This window comes from Micropterus dolomieu, linkage group LG11 (assembly GCF_021292245.1).
Source record: "Micropterus dolomieu isolate WLL.071019.BEF.003 ecotype Adirondacks linkage group LG11, ASM2129224v1, whole genome shotgun sequence".
Lineage (NCBI taxonomy): Eukaryota > Metazoa > Chordata > Actinopteri > Centrarchiformes > Centrarchidae > Micropterus > Micropterus dolomieu.
In genome coordinates this window covers 14611819-14625862 of record NC_060160.1, presented here as the reverse complement: position 1 = coordinate 14625862, position 14044 = coordinate 14611819, and the positions used below count along the sequence as shown (strand labels likewise).

The following is a 14044-nucleotide window of genomic DNA, read 5'->3' as shown; positions in this document are numbered from 1 at the left end:
AGTGTGTTTCATGGCATTTGGAGCAGAAGCCATAATGTTTACCACTATGTAAGAGAGCACGGGCCAGAGTGGACTTGATGTCGTCGAAAGCAAGGCAAGAAGTGTGAATATGACTGAATGCACACTCCTACGCAAAGCTGCCTCAACGTCCGCAGGTCACCGTACAACAGCTTTATGCTGCGGTCCAGTCAAAGTCGGAGGTCGGAATTTTCCAGTTAACTTCCGACCTCTAGGTGTTTCAGGTGCATGACGCCAAATGTAAACAAAAAACATGGCTGACTGTGACAAACTGATGTTTCTTGTGTACACACAATTGAACTCTCAGCAGTGCCCTTGGTGTTAATAAAACAGAGCCATTTTAATGAATACAATATATATAAATGATATAAAGATACGTTACACATTAACTACGTTCATGTTTAGTTACATTTGTCTGTAAAGGTAACTCAATGTTGTATATTTGCTAACATTTATATTTTGTAAATTTAACACCAAGGGCAAGGCTGAGATTTCAATTGTATGTACACAAGAAACATCAGATATGTTTGACAGTTGAATGTCATCCAGTTTTCTGCGTAGGAATGTGGACTAAATGTTCAAAAAACTGATTTGAATGAGCTACAGTATCTAGCTACAATCTTCTGGCAATTATTTGGCGTAATAATAGCATACATAGTCAGAATGTTGGATTTTAAAACCAACATTTTATTTACATAATAAATATCTACCTGTTTGTAGCCTACTCAGGTGTTAAATATGGTCTGAAAAATCTACAGAGAAATCTGGAGATTTGATTCTGAAAAATTTTAAAATGGAAAATGTTTAGGAACCATGTAATGTATAAATACTACTACTTGCGTATACACATCCTGAATGTGTCACATCATGCACAAATGATGCACATTTATATATTAAACATTCTTGTGCATAAAAAAAAAACCCAATGCGGACACTATTGCTTGTGTGTGTGCACAAGCCCATTTGACCTAAACATTTGCACACTGCCTACGCATAACAACATATTCATTTACGTACACAGACACATACACACATTTCTGGTGTCCTGGGGGTGAAAACCTGCCGTATATAAACCACACTGTTGCACAACACAATGCAAGATGTAACACCATCCAGTTAGCAAACATACAATCGCATACTAAAAGAAACCAGGGGCCAGCTGTGCTTTAATTCAGCTTGTAATCTAATTTAGAAACGTTTATTTGTGCGACTTTCCTGTATACATTTTTGAGTAATTCCTAAATTATGTTTGTGTTAGTACTGTCATCACGTGTGTGTGTGTGTGTGTGTGTGTGTGTGTGTGTGTGTGTGTGTGTGTGTGTTCACGTTCACTGCCCTTGTACTTGTTGATGTGTGTGCGTGCATGTGGTTTTTGTGTCCATGCATGTGTGTAATTAGGTCGATGCTGTAATTGTCTCTGCAGAGACTGTGTTTGCAGTGGGGCGGGGCTGCTCTGTCAGGAGGCCCCAGAAAGACAGATGTCCTCCTTGAAAGGAGTCAAGATTAGAGAGGAGGTTAAACGCTGAGACTCCCAGTTTTGGGAACAGAATTGCAGAAAAAGAGTTTTGCTTTTCAGGAATGTGGATGTGCCACTTTCAGCACGCCCAGGAGTCCAGTTAGTGACAGTGTTACTATTTGACTAATTTATCCATCCATCCATCGTCAGGATCGTCCACCCATCCTGCGTACAGGGTTGTGGGGGGCTGGAGCCAATCCCAGCTGACATCGGGCGAAAGGCAGGGTACACCCTGGACAGGTCGCCAGTTTGACTAATTTATTACAGATAATATTGGGTTGGTTTTACATTTACAAAAAAAAGAAAAAGACACAACTGTAATTTATATAATTGCAGTGCTCAATTTATCCTGATAACACAATCCTGGAATCAGCCCAAACGTTATGGTCGACAAAATAAAAGCTGGGATATAATATGTGTGTAATATATATTTTATTGTATATGAAAACAAGCAAGGGATTTATCATATTGCTAAATAATATATTTACCTTATTTTGATGAATGGTTTGACACCATTTTGAATATTTTTGTTTAAATATCTGGACCTTCAAAATGTATACTGGCACATGCATATTTTGCAAGCATTGTGACAATGTAATGACAGCTATAACTTGAATCTGCAGCTCCCTTTGACTTGGCCCATGACTTTGGAGCTTTGGCTGTTTTCAGCAACAAAGCTCTAAAAACCCACTTTACGTTTCCTCCTCTGCCCAAACATCAGACAGACACAGGTGGCAACTATGACTGGATTTTTGATTCTGATTGATCCTAGGTCATAAATCCCAGGCATTAAAATACTTCAATTGCAGTTGGTATGGTAACATCATGTGGTATATGTTGTATTTTAGGTGGCAAAGGTGAATCCCAAAGACAGCAGCTACCTGCTGAGGGATGACTTCTACAAGCACGTACAGAGGGACTGGCCAGGCTACAGCGAGGAGGAGAGGCAGCTGATCAGCAGGCTGCTGGCCAGGTGGGTCAGGCACACAAGCTCAACCAAGTCTGTCATCTTTTCCTCTCTTCTATATCTGCTTCTCTCAGTCCCACATGCAGGTGCAGAATCTGTTTCGTTTTCATTCTTAACTTAATTAGCTCTCCTGTAAATCTACTTAACTCTGCAGCAACGCCAGTTAGAATTTAATGTTTCTAAACTCCACATTGGGAATATATTTTTAGTCTGCAAATTGCCTTGTGTTGATTCTTCCCGTCTAACAGGAAGTTGCAGCTGCACATCAGCCACCAATCACAGAACGTTCAAGCAAATGGGTTCATGCCGAAGACCATAGAGGATATGGCACTACATAGCAGCGCAGTGAAAAATCCTGCATTGGTAAATGTCCATATAGTTTTTCATTCAAATCTATACATGTGTGAAAGTTACTAATCTGTTTTTAACCTGGTGCTTCTTTATTATACAGTGTTTAATATATGTTTTCTACATATATGCATATGTAAAAAAGCACATTTTATACGTTGTCTTATGTTTTTAATGATTGTTGACTTTTACATTGCACCGGTGAGGTCAGTTTAAGGAAAGGTTGTGAATGGTATTTTGTATGTAGTTTTACAGAAATATTAATGCATGATTTCTCTCTTTTTCTACTTCCTTTCCCAGAAACGTCCTGTGCCTTTTGACTCACTGGAAAGGCTAGCTGTTAAGAGACAAAAACCTACAGACCAGAGGTTGCAACAGCAGCCCACAGTAAACAGACTCTTAAACAATAAAGGACATGACATTGTAGCTCCTACCCTCAACCCCAGTTTCCACACAAAGACTGAGTTTCAAAGGACAAGTAACCAAAATGGCTTACCAGAGGGCAACAATGGCTTCCCTCTAATTCACAAACTGTCTATGACCTCTGATGCACCTGTCACAGAGAGTAGAGAGCAAGAACCCAAAGTAAGCAGCCACCAGCCACCGCAAGGTGACTCTGACTGCGCTCACCAGCAGCTCGCCAACAGCCAGCACAGGAAGAAAAAATCAAAAAAGCACAAAGACAAGGACCGGGAGAGGTTAAAAGACAACATGGGCAGCGAATGCTTAGAGACCAGTTCTGATCTCAAGCAGAAACCGGACAAACTTGACAGTAAGTATCTTTTTATGTAGATTTTAGCCTCCATTTCTCTTATACTGTTTGATCACATCATGGAACAACACAGTAATGAAGAGGGTGAGTCTTGATAGATTTCGACCACACTTTATAGTTGAGGATAAACTTTTACATTCTTTTGAGTCATTTTGATTTCTATGTGACTTGGAGAAAGTTTGGAGATATCACTTTATTGCTTCTCTGACCATTTTGGTTTGAGTATTACATCTATTATATGGCAGTGGCCCCATCTCCAAAACACTTTTGAACTGCAGTTTCTCCTCTACAAAATAACAAGTTAGCCACACGTACTTTTAACTGGTGGCCAGTGGTAATTGTGTGTGAAGTTTCTCTGAGACAGCTGTCCGACAGCCACAGGTGCATTTATACAGTATTATCTTGTGAGCCTATCTGTGTTTGCTCCCTTAAACTAACTCTCTGGAGTCCTCAGTGTGTTATGTGGCTGATGGACTCAACAACAGCTCGAGCAGTGCTTCAGGTCTCTAAGCTGACATGTCTCCTGATACCCACAAGCTCTTAGCTAGTCTGCACAGAGGCAGGCAGGCAGGCAGGCACACGCACGCACACACACACACGCACGCACGCGCACACACACACACACACACACACACACGTTTGTTCCTCTATTCCCGTGGGGACATCTCACTGACATATTGCATTCCCTAGCCCCTTACCTTAACCGTAACCATCACAACTACATGCCTAACCTTTATCCATACCCTAACACTAGCCCTAACCTTACACCAATTGTAACCTAAATGCTTAAACCAAGTCTTAACCCTCAAAAAGCAGTCTCTACCCATGGGGACCTCAATTTTTGTCACCACTGTGACACAAGTCCTCATGGGTTAGTGTGCATTCAGGTTAAAGTTCCCACCGGGATATAAAAACACACACACATGCACACGCACACACTTTGCAAAACAAAAACACATTGCTTAACATTCAGACAATGACAAAGTGTCACGTAGGTGACTGTATTGACTCAACTCGAGCTAATGTCCTTTGCTTTATCTATCTGGTACTTTTTTTTCCAGATCCTGACATCACAAATGCTGTGGCCTCTGAGGAGAAGCCGGATTATGTGCTGTGAGTGTGAACATGTTTTAAAATCATTTAATTTATATTGGCTATTAAAATGTGCAATTAGAAGAAGAGGTGGGGTTTAACGTGCACATCCTTTTCAGCTATCAGAACTTACAGTGATTGGGCTTTTAACAAGATAGAAGACAGACATCACTTTTTTTCTTTGTATTTATTCGCATTGTTTATAATTGGTTCTGCTGAAACATGGTGTTGAATAGGGGTACCCCTTTATCACAAAAGCATGACAGTGTGGTCTTATGCTGTCATCTTGTGTCAAAAAGAGGTACTACACAAAATAAAATGAAATTAGGACTTGAGGAAATAGCCTCTTTTAGAAAGCAAAAAAATATTAAACGATAATTGTGTGTGAATAAATGTGACTACTAAAATGTATCTACAGGGTGAAATCCAGGTGGAGGAGTGTGTGTTCTTTATGTGTTACAGTTAAATCATCATTGACAGTGTAATTGTTTGTCTACATGTCTCCTTGTAGTACATATGGCACTATCATGAGTTTGGAGCAACGTCAGAGGTACCTGGAGGATTTCTGTGCGGAGTATGATGAATACAAAGACCTCCACTCCCGGATCGCCACCATAACTCACATGTTTGTTCAGCTAGGATCCAAGATCAAAAGCTTGTCCCCTGGCACACAACAATATAAGGTACATACATAAAACTAGATCTGATCTGATCTACAGCGCTCAGTGCTGACGGTATATTTTATGCAGCTCATTTAATATTTACAATTTAATGATTTGTGTTTTGTACCCTTTAGATAATGGAAGACCAAATTCTAGAAAAGTACAACAAGTATCGGAAGGTAAGTCAAACATTTAAATGATTTAAGATAGATTTTCACATACCACTATTTTTGTAATGACCATGCTAATGACGTATAAAATAGCCCCATGATTGTATTCATATCAGGATGGAAAGGACATTACTGCCTTTGCATAAATGAGTAATTAATTTATTGAAGGATTTACACAATGTTTTAAGTAGAGACAACATCCCCACCTCCTTCACATTGGTTGCCAGTATTTAATATTCTATCATTCTTTGTATAATGAATCTCTGAGTTCACTTCATTTTGATGACTTAAATTTGTAACATTCACATGGAAAGCAATATCAGCCATTTTGTTTACAGAGTCAATCATTTAGTGAGCCTAATAATGCTGCAAAAGGCTCACTGTTAACTCCTGTTTTAAGCAGCTGCATGAAATGCCACATATTGCACCAGATCTACTTAAAACTTTAATTTGAATTTTGACTTAATTCGTGTAAAGAGTTAATTAGGCAATTGTCCTGCTCTTAGCTCCATTTATTTCCACTTCTGCATCACCAGTTTACACATTTCTCATCCTCCTGTATTATCCATTATCCATTTTAAGTAGTGACGTAACCTTTTGTTGAATTGCTCTCTTTTTTCTCCATAGAAGTTCCCAGGCTACCGGGAAGAGAAGAAACGCTGCGAATATCTCCACGAGAAACTGTCGTACATCAAGCAGCTCATCATAGACTATGATGTCTCTGAGGCTTCTTCATAGCATTGGCTCTCCCCTTTATCATATTTTTATATGGAAACCCCCTTATTAGGTGTCAGGACGTGTCAAACAAAGCCTTTTTATTGAAAGTGATATTGAAGGTTTTGGATGAAACTGCAGACGTCAACACAGATTGTTTTCCGCCGGGACCACGGATGATGCTGTGGACACTAATGAAATCAATCAATAGCAGATTTAACTTTGGTATTTGTATGTTTATTTGGTTTGAAGTTATCATTCCTTAAGAGATGTCTTGTTGATGTGAAAGGTCCAAGGGGAGAGGCATAAAACAAAAAGTCACTAATAAAATCTTGGAAAGCATCTGTGCACATCAAATTGCCATGCCAGACAGTTTCCCTAATAGTTTTTTTCTAACCTTGTTAAAACCAGTGTCAGTGTAAGCCATGGAAATAATGGAAAAGGTAGCAAATATGACTTTAATTTATTCACTTTGTGTTTGACATTTGTTAAGTCAAGTATTGCTTCAGGCAAAATCCCCCTTTCCTTTTTTTTGGTAAATTTAAATATTTCAAAATGCTGTGTGTAAAAAAAAAAAAAAAAAAAAAAAAAATCCACATCAAAGTTGCCTCATTCATGAAACATAATTGAAGTAGCCCACTGCAAAAAAAAACCCTGAAGTGTTTGAAGTCATTTCATTTCAGATTCAGCCTTCACGTCCTATTATGCAAATGGCGTGAGATGATTCCACCAGTTCCCAGTGCAGTTTCCCTAAATGTTTCAGGCATTTATCTTGAAGCAAGACTACTTTAAAGCAGTTGCTGCATTAGCATCAAGCTATTGAAACTTGGATTTTTACCAAAATCTTAAAAAGAAGTTGATTTTTGTATTTGAAACGAGTGAAATAATCTCACCCTTTGGCAGAAAATAATAATTTTATTTTAAATGAATGATGATTTAAAATTGAGAGATTGTAAGGGGGTCCTACTGTTCACCCGGATTCATCTGATCATCTTGTTTCATGGAGCAGGTGGTCCTGACATATTGCACACTAAATTCAGATTCATAAAGTACTTGCTAACATTTTGAAAGCAGCAGAATCCAATGAGGGACAAAAGCTGGAAAATATGTAAATGGTTGGACATGCACCACACCCCTTTTCTTTAGAATGACTGGTAAAGGGACCAAAACGCTTGGCCTTGATGGCTGTTGCAATAAATTGGTGAGGAAAGATGATTTTCCTCCTCAAAGCCATTACTGACATTGTTAATTAGGCAATGAGTCTAGTTTGAAGTATTTTAACCCACTGGAAAGAAGAGTCTTTCGCTTCCTCCCCCCCTCCCCTTAGAACTACTGATGTATTTATTTTAAGCCATCTTCCTTCGCTTGAAGTGCCAGGTCTTGTTCGATCAAAGTGTTTGTGTCCAAACAGGCGGGAGAGGTTGTGAGCAGATCAGAGGTTCGCCTAGCATTATATGTTTGTCTGTCCGGACACAGTTGTGGAGAGTGGCTGGGTTAAAGCTGCCTCAAAGTCCTCTAGATGGGAGGTTAGTGGCTACGTTGGCAAACACTTTTTGCTGTGTCTGAAATTCTTCACTTCTTCCCTATAATGAAACAACTGTATCACACACTACGCAAAGCATGGTGGCACGTTATGTTTGGATTCACATTGTATTGCATTGTTGGATTATTTGAGACAGATCTACAAAATGGGCGACTACATTGGGGACTTTGTAATGGACAGTGAATGATTTCAGAGTCAGCCATTGATGTTTTGTCTTCAGGGAAATGTGGAGCCATATTGGTAAAAAGTGTACATTTGCTACTTCAGAGCTATTTGTGGTACTTGGGTGTTTTAAACAATAGTATGAAATGTTTTCTATCCTTTAGTTTCCAAGTAATAATCAGCGCCCATTCAGTGTTTTTTTTTTTTTGCACTAAACCCAGTTTGGAAAAAAGGGGGAAGGCAGGCTAGTAAAAATTTCCACTTAGATTGTAATTGTTCATCATGGTTGCAGTTTTTGTACTGAATGTTATCACACAGTCAATGACAGATAAGCCTTAAGATTACACTTTTATATGATGAAATCTTCAATTTGCCAATATACAAAAGGAGTCATTATCCACACACATCTGTTATCTGCCTTATATTACTTTTAGCTGTCACATTTAAACCTATCTAGACATTTCACTGTTCAAATGAATGCCAACAGTGGCTTTCTCACACATTTGAATATTGCTTTTTGGAGAAAATGTTTCATAATGTAATTGTACAATTGTTTAGTACACAGTTTGACTAGCTATGATGGCATGGTTTACTCATCAGTTGCATTTGTAATCTTTAAATCTTTCTGGTACTCGTGTTTTTCATACTCATCATTGTATGGTCAGGTATTTATCATTAGGAACACCACTTTGGTTTATACTGCAGCTGATACTCCTATTCACGTCTCATTTGTCTCTGCTCTGAACACATGGTGAAGTTTGATTGGAAGACTGTCTTCAGTGATTCCTGTGATATTTCAAGCACACAAAAAAATCATTCAAATGTTAATGCACAATCACTTTCAGGTAATGGGTGGTAATTATGAGAAGGTTTGGGGGGGGAATGGTATAGCAGTGTTGAGTGGCTGATTGAAGACCATAATTATCTGTGTGATGAAAGAATCACCAATCTTGAAGACAGAATATTTCTGACAAAATCACTAAATGGGTTTTATTTATCTGTGCAAGTCTTAATCAATCTGCAACAAAAAGTTCATATGGATGTTTTGTTTTTTGGACTGGTGCTGAATATTTAAAAGGCACCAACCAGTGTGTACTGCACAGTAGGTGTTTTATGTACTGCATACCTGCTGAAGGGAAAGCCTCATCTTAGTCACAGAAGAGAGTATGCACTATGAACTTTTACAAATGTATGCTTTCTCATGTCCTGTTCCTGCAAGTTCAAAAGAATAAAAAAAACATCAAAGTGTATTTTGCTTTGAGATTGTATTTTGTCATGAGCATTTTCTATGCAGGTCATGACTCATCATCATCATCATTGGTGGTCATCATCATTTTTATTTTTTTTCTTTCATGGCAACATTGTTCAGCCTTTCTGTCTGCATCTCACTCTCTCTTGCTCTGGATAGAAAAATAGGTCTATGGATTATTTTTGTCATGCAAATAAAAGTGCCTAGTTCATGGGATGAAATTGAACCCCCAAAACATACAGTTATGAACACAAAAGAACCTTCATTATTGAACACTGAATAAAACATTACTACTTTCAAGGGTTTCTAAGTTGTATTTACTAATGCCTGATTGATCTGTTATTCACAGGAGCAACTTGAATGACTTTCTCAGGGCGTGTAATTAGTTAGTATGTGTATATGAAACAGCAGCGTGTGCCTTATCTCACTACTGATTAGTCTGAATTGTCTGGGTTGGAAGCTGAGACAGAAAACCTCAATTTGTGCATATTCATCTATCGACAGCCGCGTTGGACTCGGTCCAACCGTAACACCGTTGTCATGTCGACCGTGAAACACTAGCTAACCTACACCTTCATAGGGCTGCCGGTGTGAAACCATAAATTAGGGTCAAATTAAGGTAAGACACCTGGCCAATGATGTGAAATGAAATGCTATTTCGAAGTGACATTATTTTAAGTTCTACCTAACCAAAGATAGTTTTATATTTGTAGCCTAAAGTGTTCACCTTTTCTGTTGTCCTTACTTGTTCACCGTGTTTGTTGTAACGTTAGCTGTTAGCAATAGCTAACTTGTGTGTGAACACTTTTGTGGTGAAATTAACAGAGAATTCAATGAAGTTGCTATTTAATTACAAATACAGCTGCAACATGACTCTTTCTCAGCCAGACCGAGACTGAATGTGATGCACCGATATGGACCGACTTACTCCTCTAACGTTACATTTAACGTTAGTTGTCAACTAGTCGACTATAACGTTAACGATACTTAGTGTTTAACTGTATTGATACAGGAATGTAATACATAGTATACTGGTTATATACTGTATAGTAAAATATAGTAAAGTATACAGTAATGGATGTACGCAATCGTATAAGATGAAATTTATAATAATAATAATAATAATAATAATCTTTATTTGTAGAGCACTTTTCAAAAACAAGTTACAAAGTGCTTTAAGTGTAAAGACAATAATACCCAAAAGACAATAATACAAAAACAATACAAGATAAAAGCAAGAAAATAGAATAAAATAAAAGGGACTTAAAAGAGTTCACTGACTCAGCCGACCTGATTTCCTCGGGCAGGCTGTTTCAGAGCCTCGGGGCCCTGACAGCAAACGCTCTGTCCCCTTTAGTTTTCAGTCGAGACTCTGGAACAGACAACAGACCTCTGCCCGAGGATCTCAAGGTACGTGCTGGTGTGTATGGGACTAAAATTTAGTCATATATTATAGTATATTGTATATAGTATATAGTATAGTACAGCATTGCATAGGATATCAATAATCATCTGGTATAGTATGAGTATTGTATACAAATAGTATTGTATAGTATGCTACATAATAACTAATAAGCATAATATAATATAAACCAAATATATAAATTAGTCCAACAGACAATGGAGAGGGAGAATTGTGTGACAGTCCACCTGGGTGGGATGATGTATTGATGTACACAGCTCGTCATAGAGGGATTGAGGGGGGGTTATCCAGGATGACTTTGATTTTAACCTTCATCCTCCTCTCCGCCACTGACCCCAGACTGTCCAGTTCCAGACCGACCACAGAGCTGGCCTTCCTTACCAGCTTGTTAGGTCTCACCAGCCTTGATGCCACCAACCCAGCACGCCACTGTAGAACAGAGAACAGAGCACTGGCTATTAATGACTGGTAGAAGATCTGCAGGTTTGATGCTAATAGCTACTTCTGTCCTTTTATGTAAGTAAGACAGGACCTTTACTTGTGATGGGGTATTTTTTATACATTTTTACCATGTGGAACTGGTCCTTTAGATGACTAAAAAATCTCAGTAATTCTTCCATCACTGCGTATGTCTGCATGGTTAGACATAACCTGGGACATTCTTTCTTGCCCAGCTATTGTGGTGTTGCATCAAATTCAGATGGTCACAGAAAACTAAATGCTTTGCAAGTCAAATGCTTTGTATCAAATTACTTTTTTTTTTGGTTATAGGATGTCCTTGTACACCAGTTAAGGTACCCCAGACTCAGAAATGGAAGCACCTTGCAAAACAGAGACATCCAGAAAGAAAACTTCTACTTTTGAGCTGCCCAGTGTAGCACAGGTAGAGATGGGGAGTTTAAAGTTATCGGGTTATTGCTGGACATTTGTTCATAACAGAGATCATGCTAAATGTCAAATACTTGACAACCCATCAGGCAAAACTCTTACTAAACTGTGTATTATTGAATTATTATTGAATAACGACAGATCAAGTCAAGATTATCTGTGTAGCCCAGTGTCATATGGTGTCCAAAAGGCAGTCAAATAAAGTCTTTTTATTCTACAAATTAAAATAAATAGGTTATTGAATGAAAACATCAGTGTTTTCCAAATGAAATGTGGGTATAAATTTTTTACTGTCTTATCTGTCAGCTTCCAGAGAGCACCAACTGCCTGGCGTGCTCAGAAGACGGCAGGTACCTCAGTCTGGGTCACTCCCAGGGCTTGTCTGTGTGGTGTGCATCTTCTCTCATCTGTCTTGCAGAGCGGCTGCAGGACAGCTTGGAAATCACATCTACTCAAATGACCAGAATGGCTGAGAATACCTATCTGCTTGGCACTGTTGATGATATGGGTGGGTAGTACACCTCTGATCCACCACCGTGCTTCTCTTCAGCCTCTGTTTATCATCCCTCACCTGCATAGAACCTGTATAGATTGTAAGATTTTCACAAATAAACGAACAGATTGACACTTACTTGGACTCTTGAATTGCTCTAGCTTGATCCTGAAGTCACAAACTAGTGCTGTGCTGAACAGAGACAGTAACACCTGAGAATTAGAGAAAAGAACAGTTAAAACTGGAAAGCCCCACCAGGCCCCCCACCACCTAAAACAGGGTCTTTATTAAAAATGAATCATCATACTGACATCAGCTGACATCATCTTCCACTGCAGGTGTTGCCAGAGTCTTTGCATATCACTGTGAAGGCATTCACCTCCTCTGTGTTATTAACACCATGGTGCGTATTGTCAGTGTCATATTGTGTTTGTGCACCACCATTCAATAGGAAAAAAATTAACAGGTTCAAAAAATTCTTTCAATATCAGGAGAATATCAACAAAAGGAGCATTTGCTTGACCTTTGAACTATCTGAGGGGGGAGATTATGGAGCTGCATCAATCAGCTGTAAGTGAGGACTACTTTCTGTTTGAGCTTTTTTTATTACGTGATTTTAATGAAAGACTACACATTCAAATTCTGAATCATGTGAATTTCAACCTCCTATCAGGCAACGGCGTTCTTTGGCTCGAGGTCTATCATTTCCCCGCAGAAGCATGGCTGAAGGAATTGGAATTGGCACTATCACAAAAACAGGTATATATACTCAAATGTAATTGGTAGGCTGGTTTGGACATTATTGTGTAGGAGGAATCATTAGGCATCTTACCAACAGTGAAATTTTATTGTCATTGAGTCTGTGCTTCGTTAAGTTTTTATTTTTATTTAAGTCATTGGTTTTAAATTGAACACAAAGAAAAAAGGAGGGGAGCCATTGAATCTAGAAAAGTGAGAAAATGCTAAAGGTGTGTATAAATACAGGTGCTGGTCATATAATTAGAATATCATCAAAAAGTTGATTTATTTCAGTAATTCCATTCAAAAAGTGAAACTTGGATGTTATATTCATTCATTACACACAGACTGATACATTTCAAATGTTTATTTCATTTAATTGTGATGATTAAAACTGACAACTAATGAAAAACCCAAATTCAGTATCTCCGAAAATTAGAATATTACTTAAGACCAATACAATAAAAGGATTTTTAGAAATGTTGGCCAACTGAAAAGTATGAGCATGTACAGCACTCAATACTTAGTTGGGGCTCCTTTTGCCTGAATTGGCATGGAGTCGATCAGTCTGTGGCACTGCTCAGGTGTTATGAGAGCCCAGGTTGCTCTGATAGTGGCCTGCAGCTCTTCTGCATTGTTGGGTCTGGCGTATTGCATCTTTCTCTTCTCCATAGATTTTCTATAGGGTTAAGGTCAGGCGAGTTTGCTGGCCAATTAAGAACAGGGATACCATGGTCCTTAAACCAGGTACTGGTAGCTTTGGCACTGTGTGCAGGTGCCAAGTCCTGTTGGAAAATTAAATCTACATCTCCATAAAGTTGGTCAGCAGCAGGAAGCATGAAGTGCTCTAAAACTTCCTGGTAGACGGCTGTGTTGACCTTGGACCTCAGCAAACACAGTGGACCAACACCAGCAGATGACATGGCACCCCAAACCATCACTGACTGTGGAAACTTTACACTGGACTTCAAGCAACGTGGATTCTGTGCCTCTCCTCTCTTCCTCCAGACTCTGGGACCTTGATTTCCAAAGGAAATGCAAAATTTACTTTCATCAGAGAACATAACTTTGGACCACTCAGCAGCAGTCCAGTCCTTTTTGTCTTTAGCCCAGGCGAGACACTTCTGACGCTGTGTCTTGTTCAAGAGTGGCTTGACACAAGGAATGCGACAGCTGAAACCCATGTCTTGCATACGTCTGTGCGTGGTGGTTCTTGAAGCACTGACTCCAGCTGCAGTCCACTCTTTGTGAATCTCCCCCATATTTTTGAATGGGTTTTGTTTCACAAT

At 38.9% G+C, this 14044-nt stretch overlaps 3 protein-coding genes across 17 annotated transcripts in view; 2 read left to right on the top strand and 1 right to left on the bottom strand.

Moving 5' to 3' along the window:
* Positions 1-14044, bottom strand: part of LOC123979049 (doublecortin domain-containing protein 2) — a 131248-nt gene that overhangs the window by 108840 nt on the left and 8364 nt on the right. The window lies entirely within an intron of this gene.
* On the top strand, positions 2078-9214 carry LOC123979052 (RNA polymerase II elongation factor ELL2-like). The gene is made up of 7 exons (XM_046062774.1): positions 2078-2507; positions 2750-2864; positions 3150-3621; positions 4683-4734; positions 5225-5396; positions 5510-5554; positions 6173-9214. Exons 2-7 carry the CDS (start codon positions 2805-2807, stop codon positions 6281-6283), a joined length of 912 nt encoding a protein of 303 aa, XP_045918730.1. The 5' UTR covers positions 2078-2507; positions 2750-2804; the 3' UTR covers positions 6284-9214.
* The window catches only part of wdr93 (WD repeat domain 93), a 49318-nt gene continuing 44951 nt past the window's right edge, over positions 9678-14044 (top strand). For 2 of the 3 annotated variants that reach the window (XM_046062767.1, XM_046062764.1), the window contains exons 1-7: positions 9678-9832; positions 10976-11119; positions 11408-11519; positions 11831-12032; positions 12356-12420; positions 12509-12587; positions 12691-12776. In XM_046062767.1, coding sequence (XP_045918723.1) covers positions 11448-11519; positions 11831-12032; positions 12356-12420; positions 12509-12587; positions 12691-12776 — 504 coding nt within the window. In that variant the 5' untranslated portion in view covers positions 9678-9832; positions 10976-11119; positions 11408-11447. Of the gene's footprint in view, positions 9833-10975; positions 11153-11407; positions 11520-11830; positions 12033-12355; positions 12421-12508; positions 12588-12690; positions 12777-14044 lie in introns of all 3 variants that reach the window. The other variant, XM_046062766.1, reaches the window with a different exon arrangement.

Excerpts from the sequence above, each read along its gene's own strand:
- LOC123979052 (XM_046062774.1), top strand. The coding sequence starts at position 2,805 with ATGCCGAAGACCATAGAGGATATGGCACTACATAGCAGCGCAGTGAAA. Across the intron at positions 5,397-5,509 it reads CTGGCACACAACAATATAAG|ATAATGGAAGACCAAATTCT; the intron begins GTACATACATAA and ends TGTACCCTTTAG. Across the intron at positions 5,555-6,172 it reads AGTACAACAAGTATCGGAAG|AAGTTCCCAGGCTACCGGGA; the intron begins GTAAGTCAAACA and ends TTTTCTCCATAG.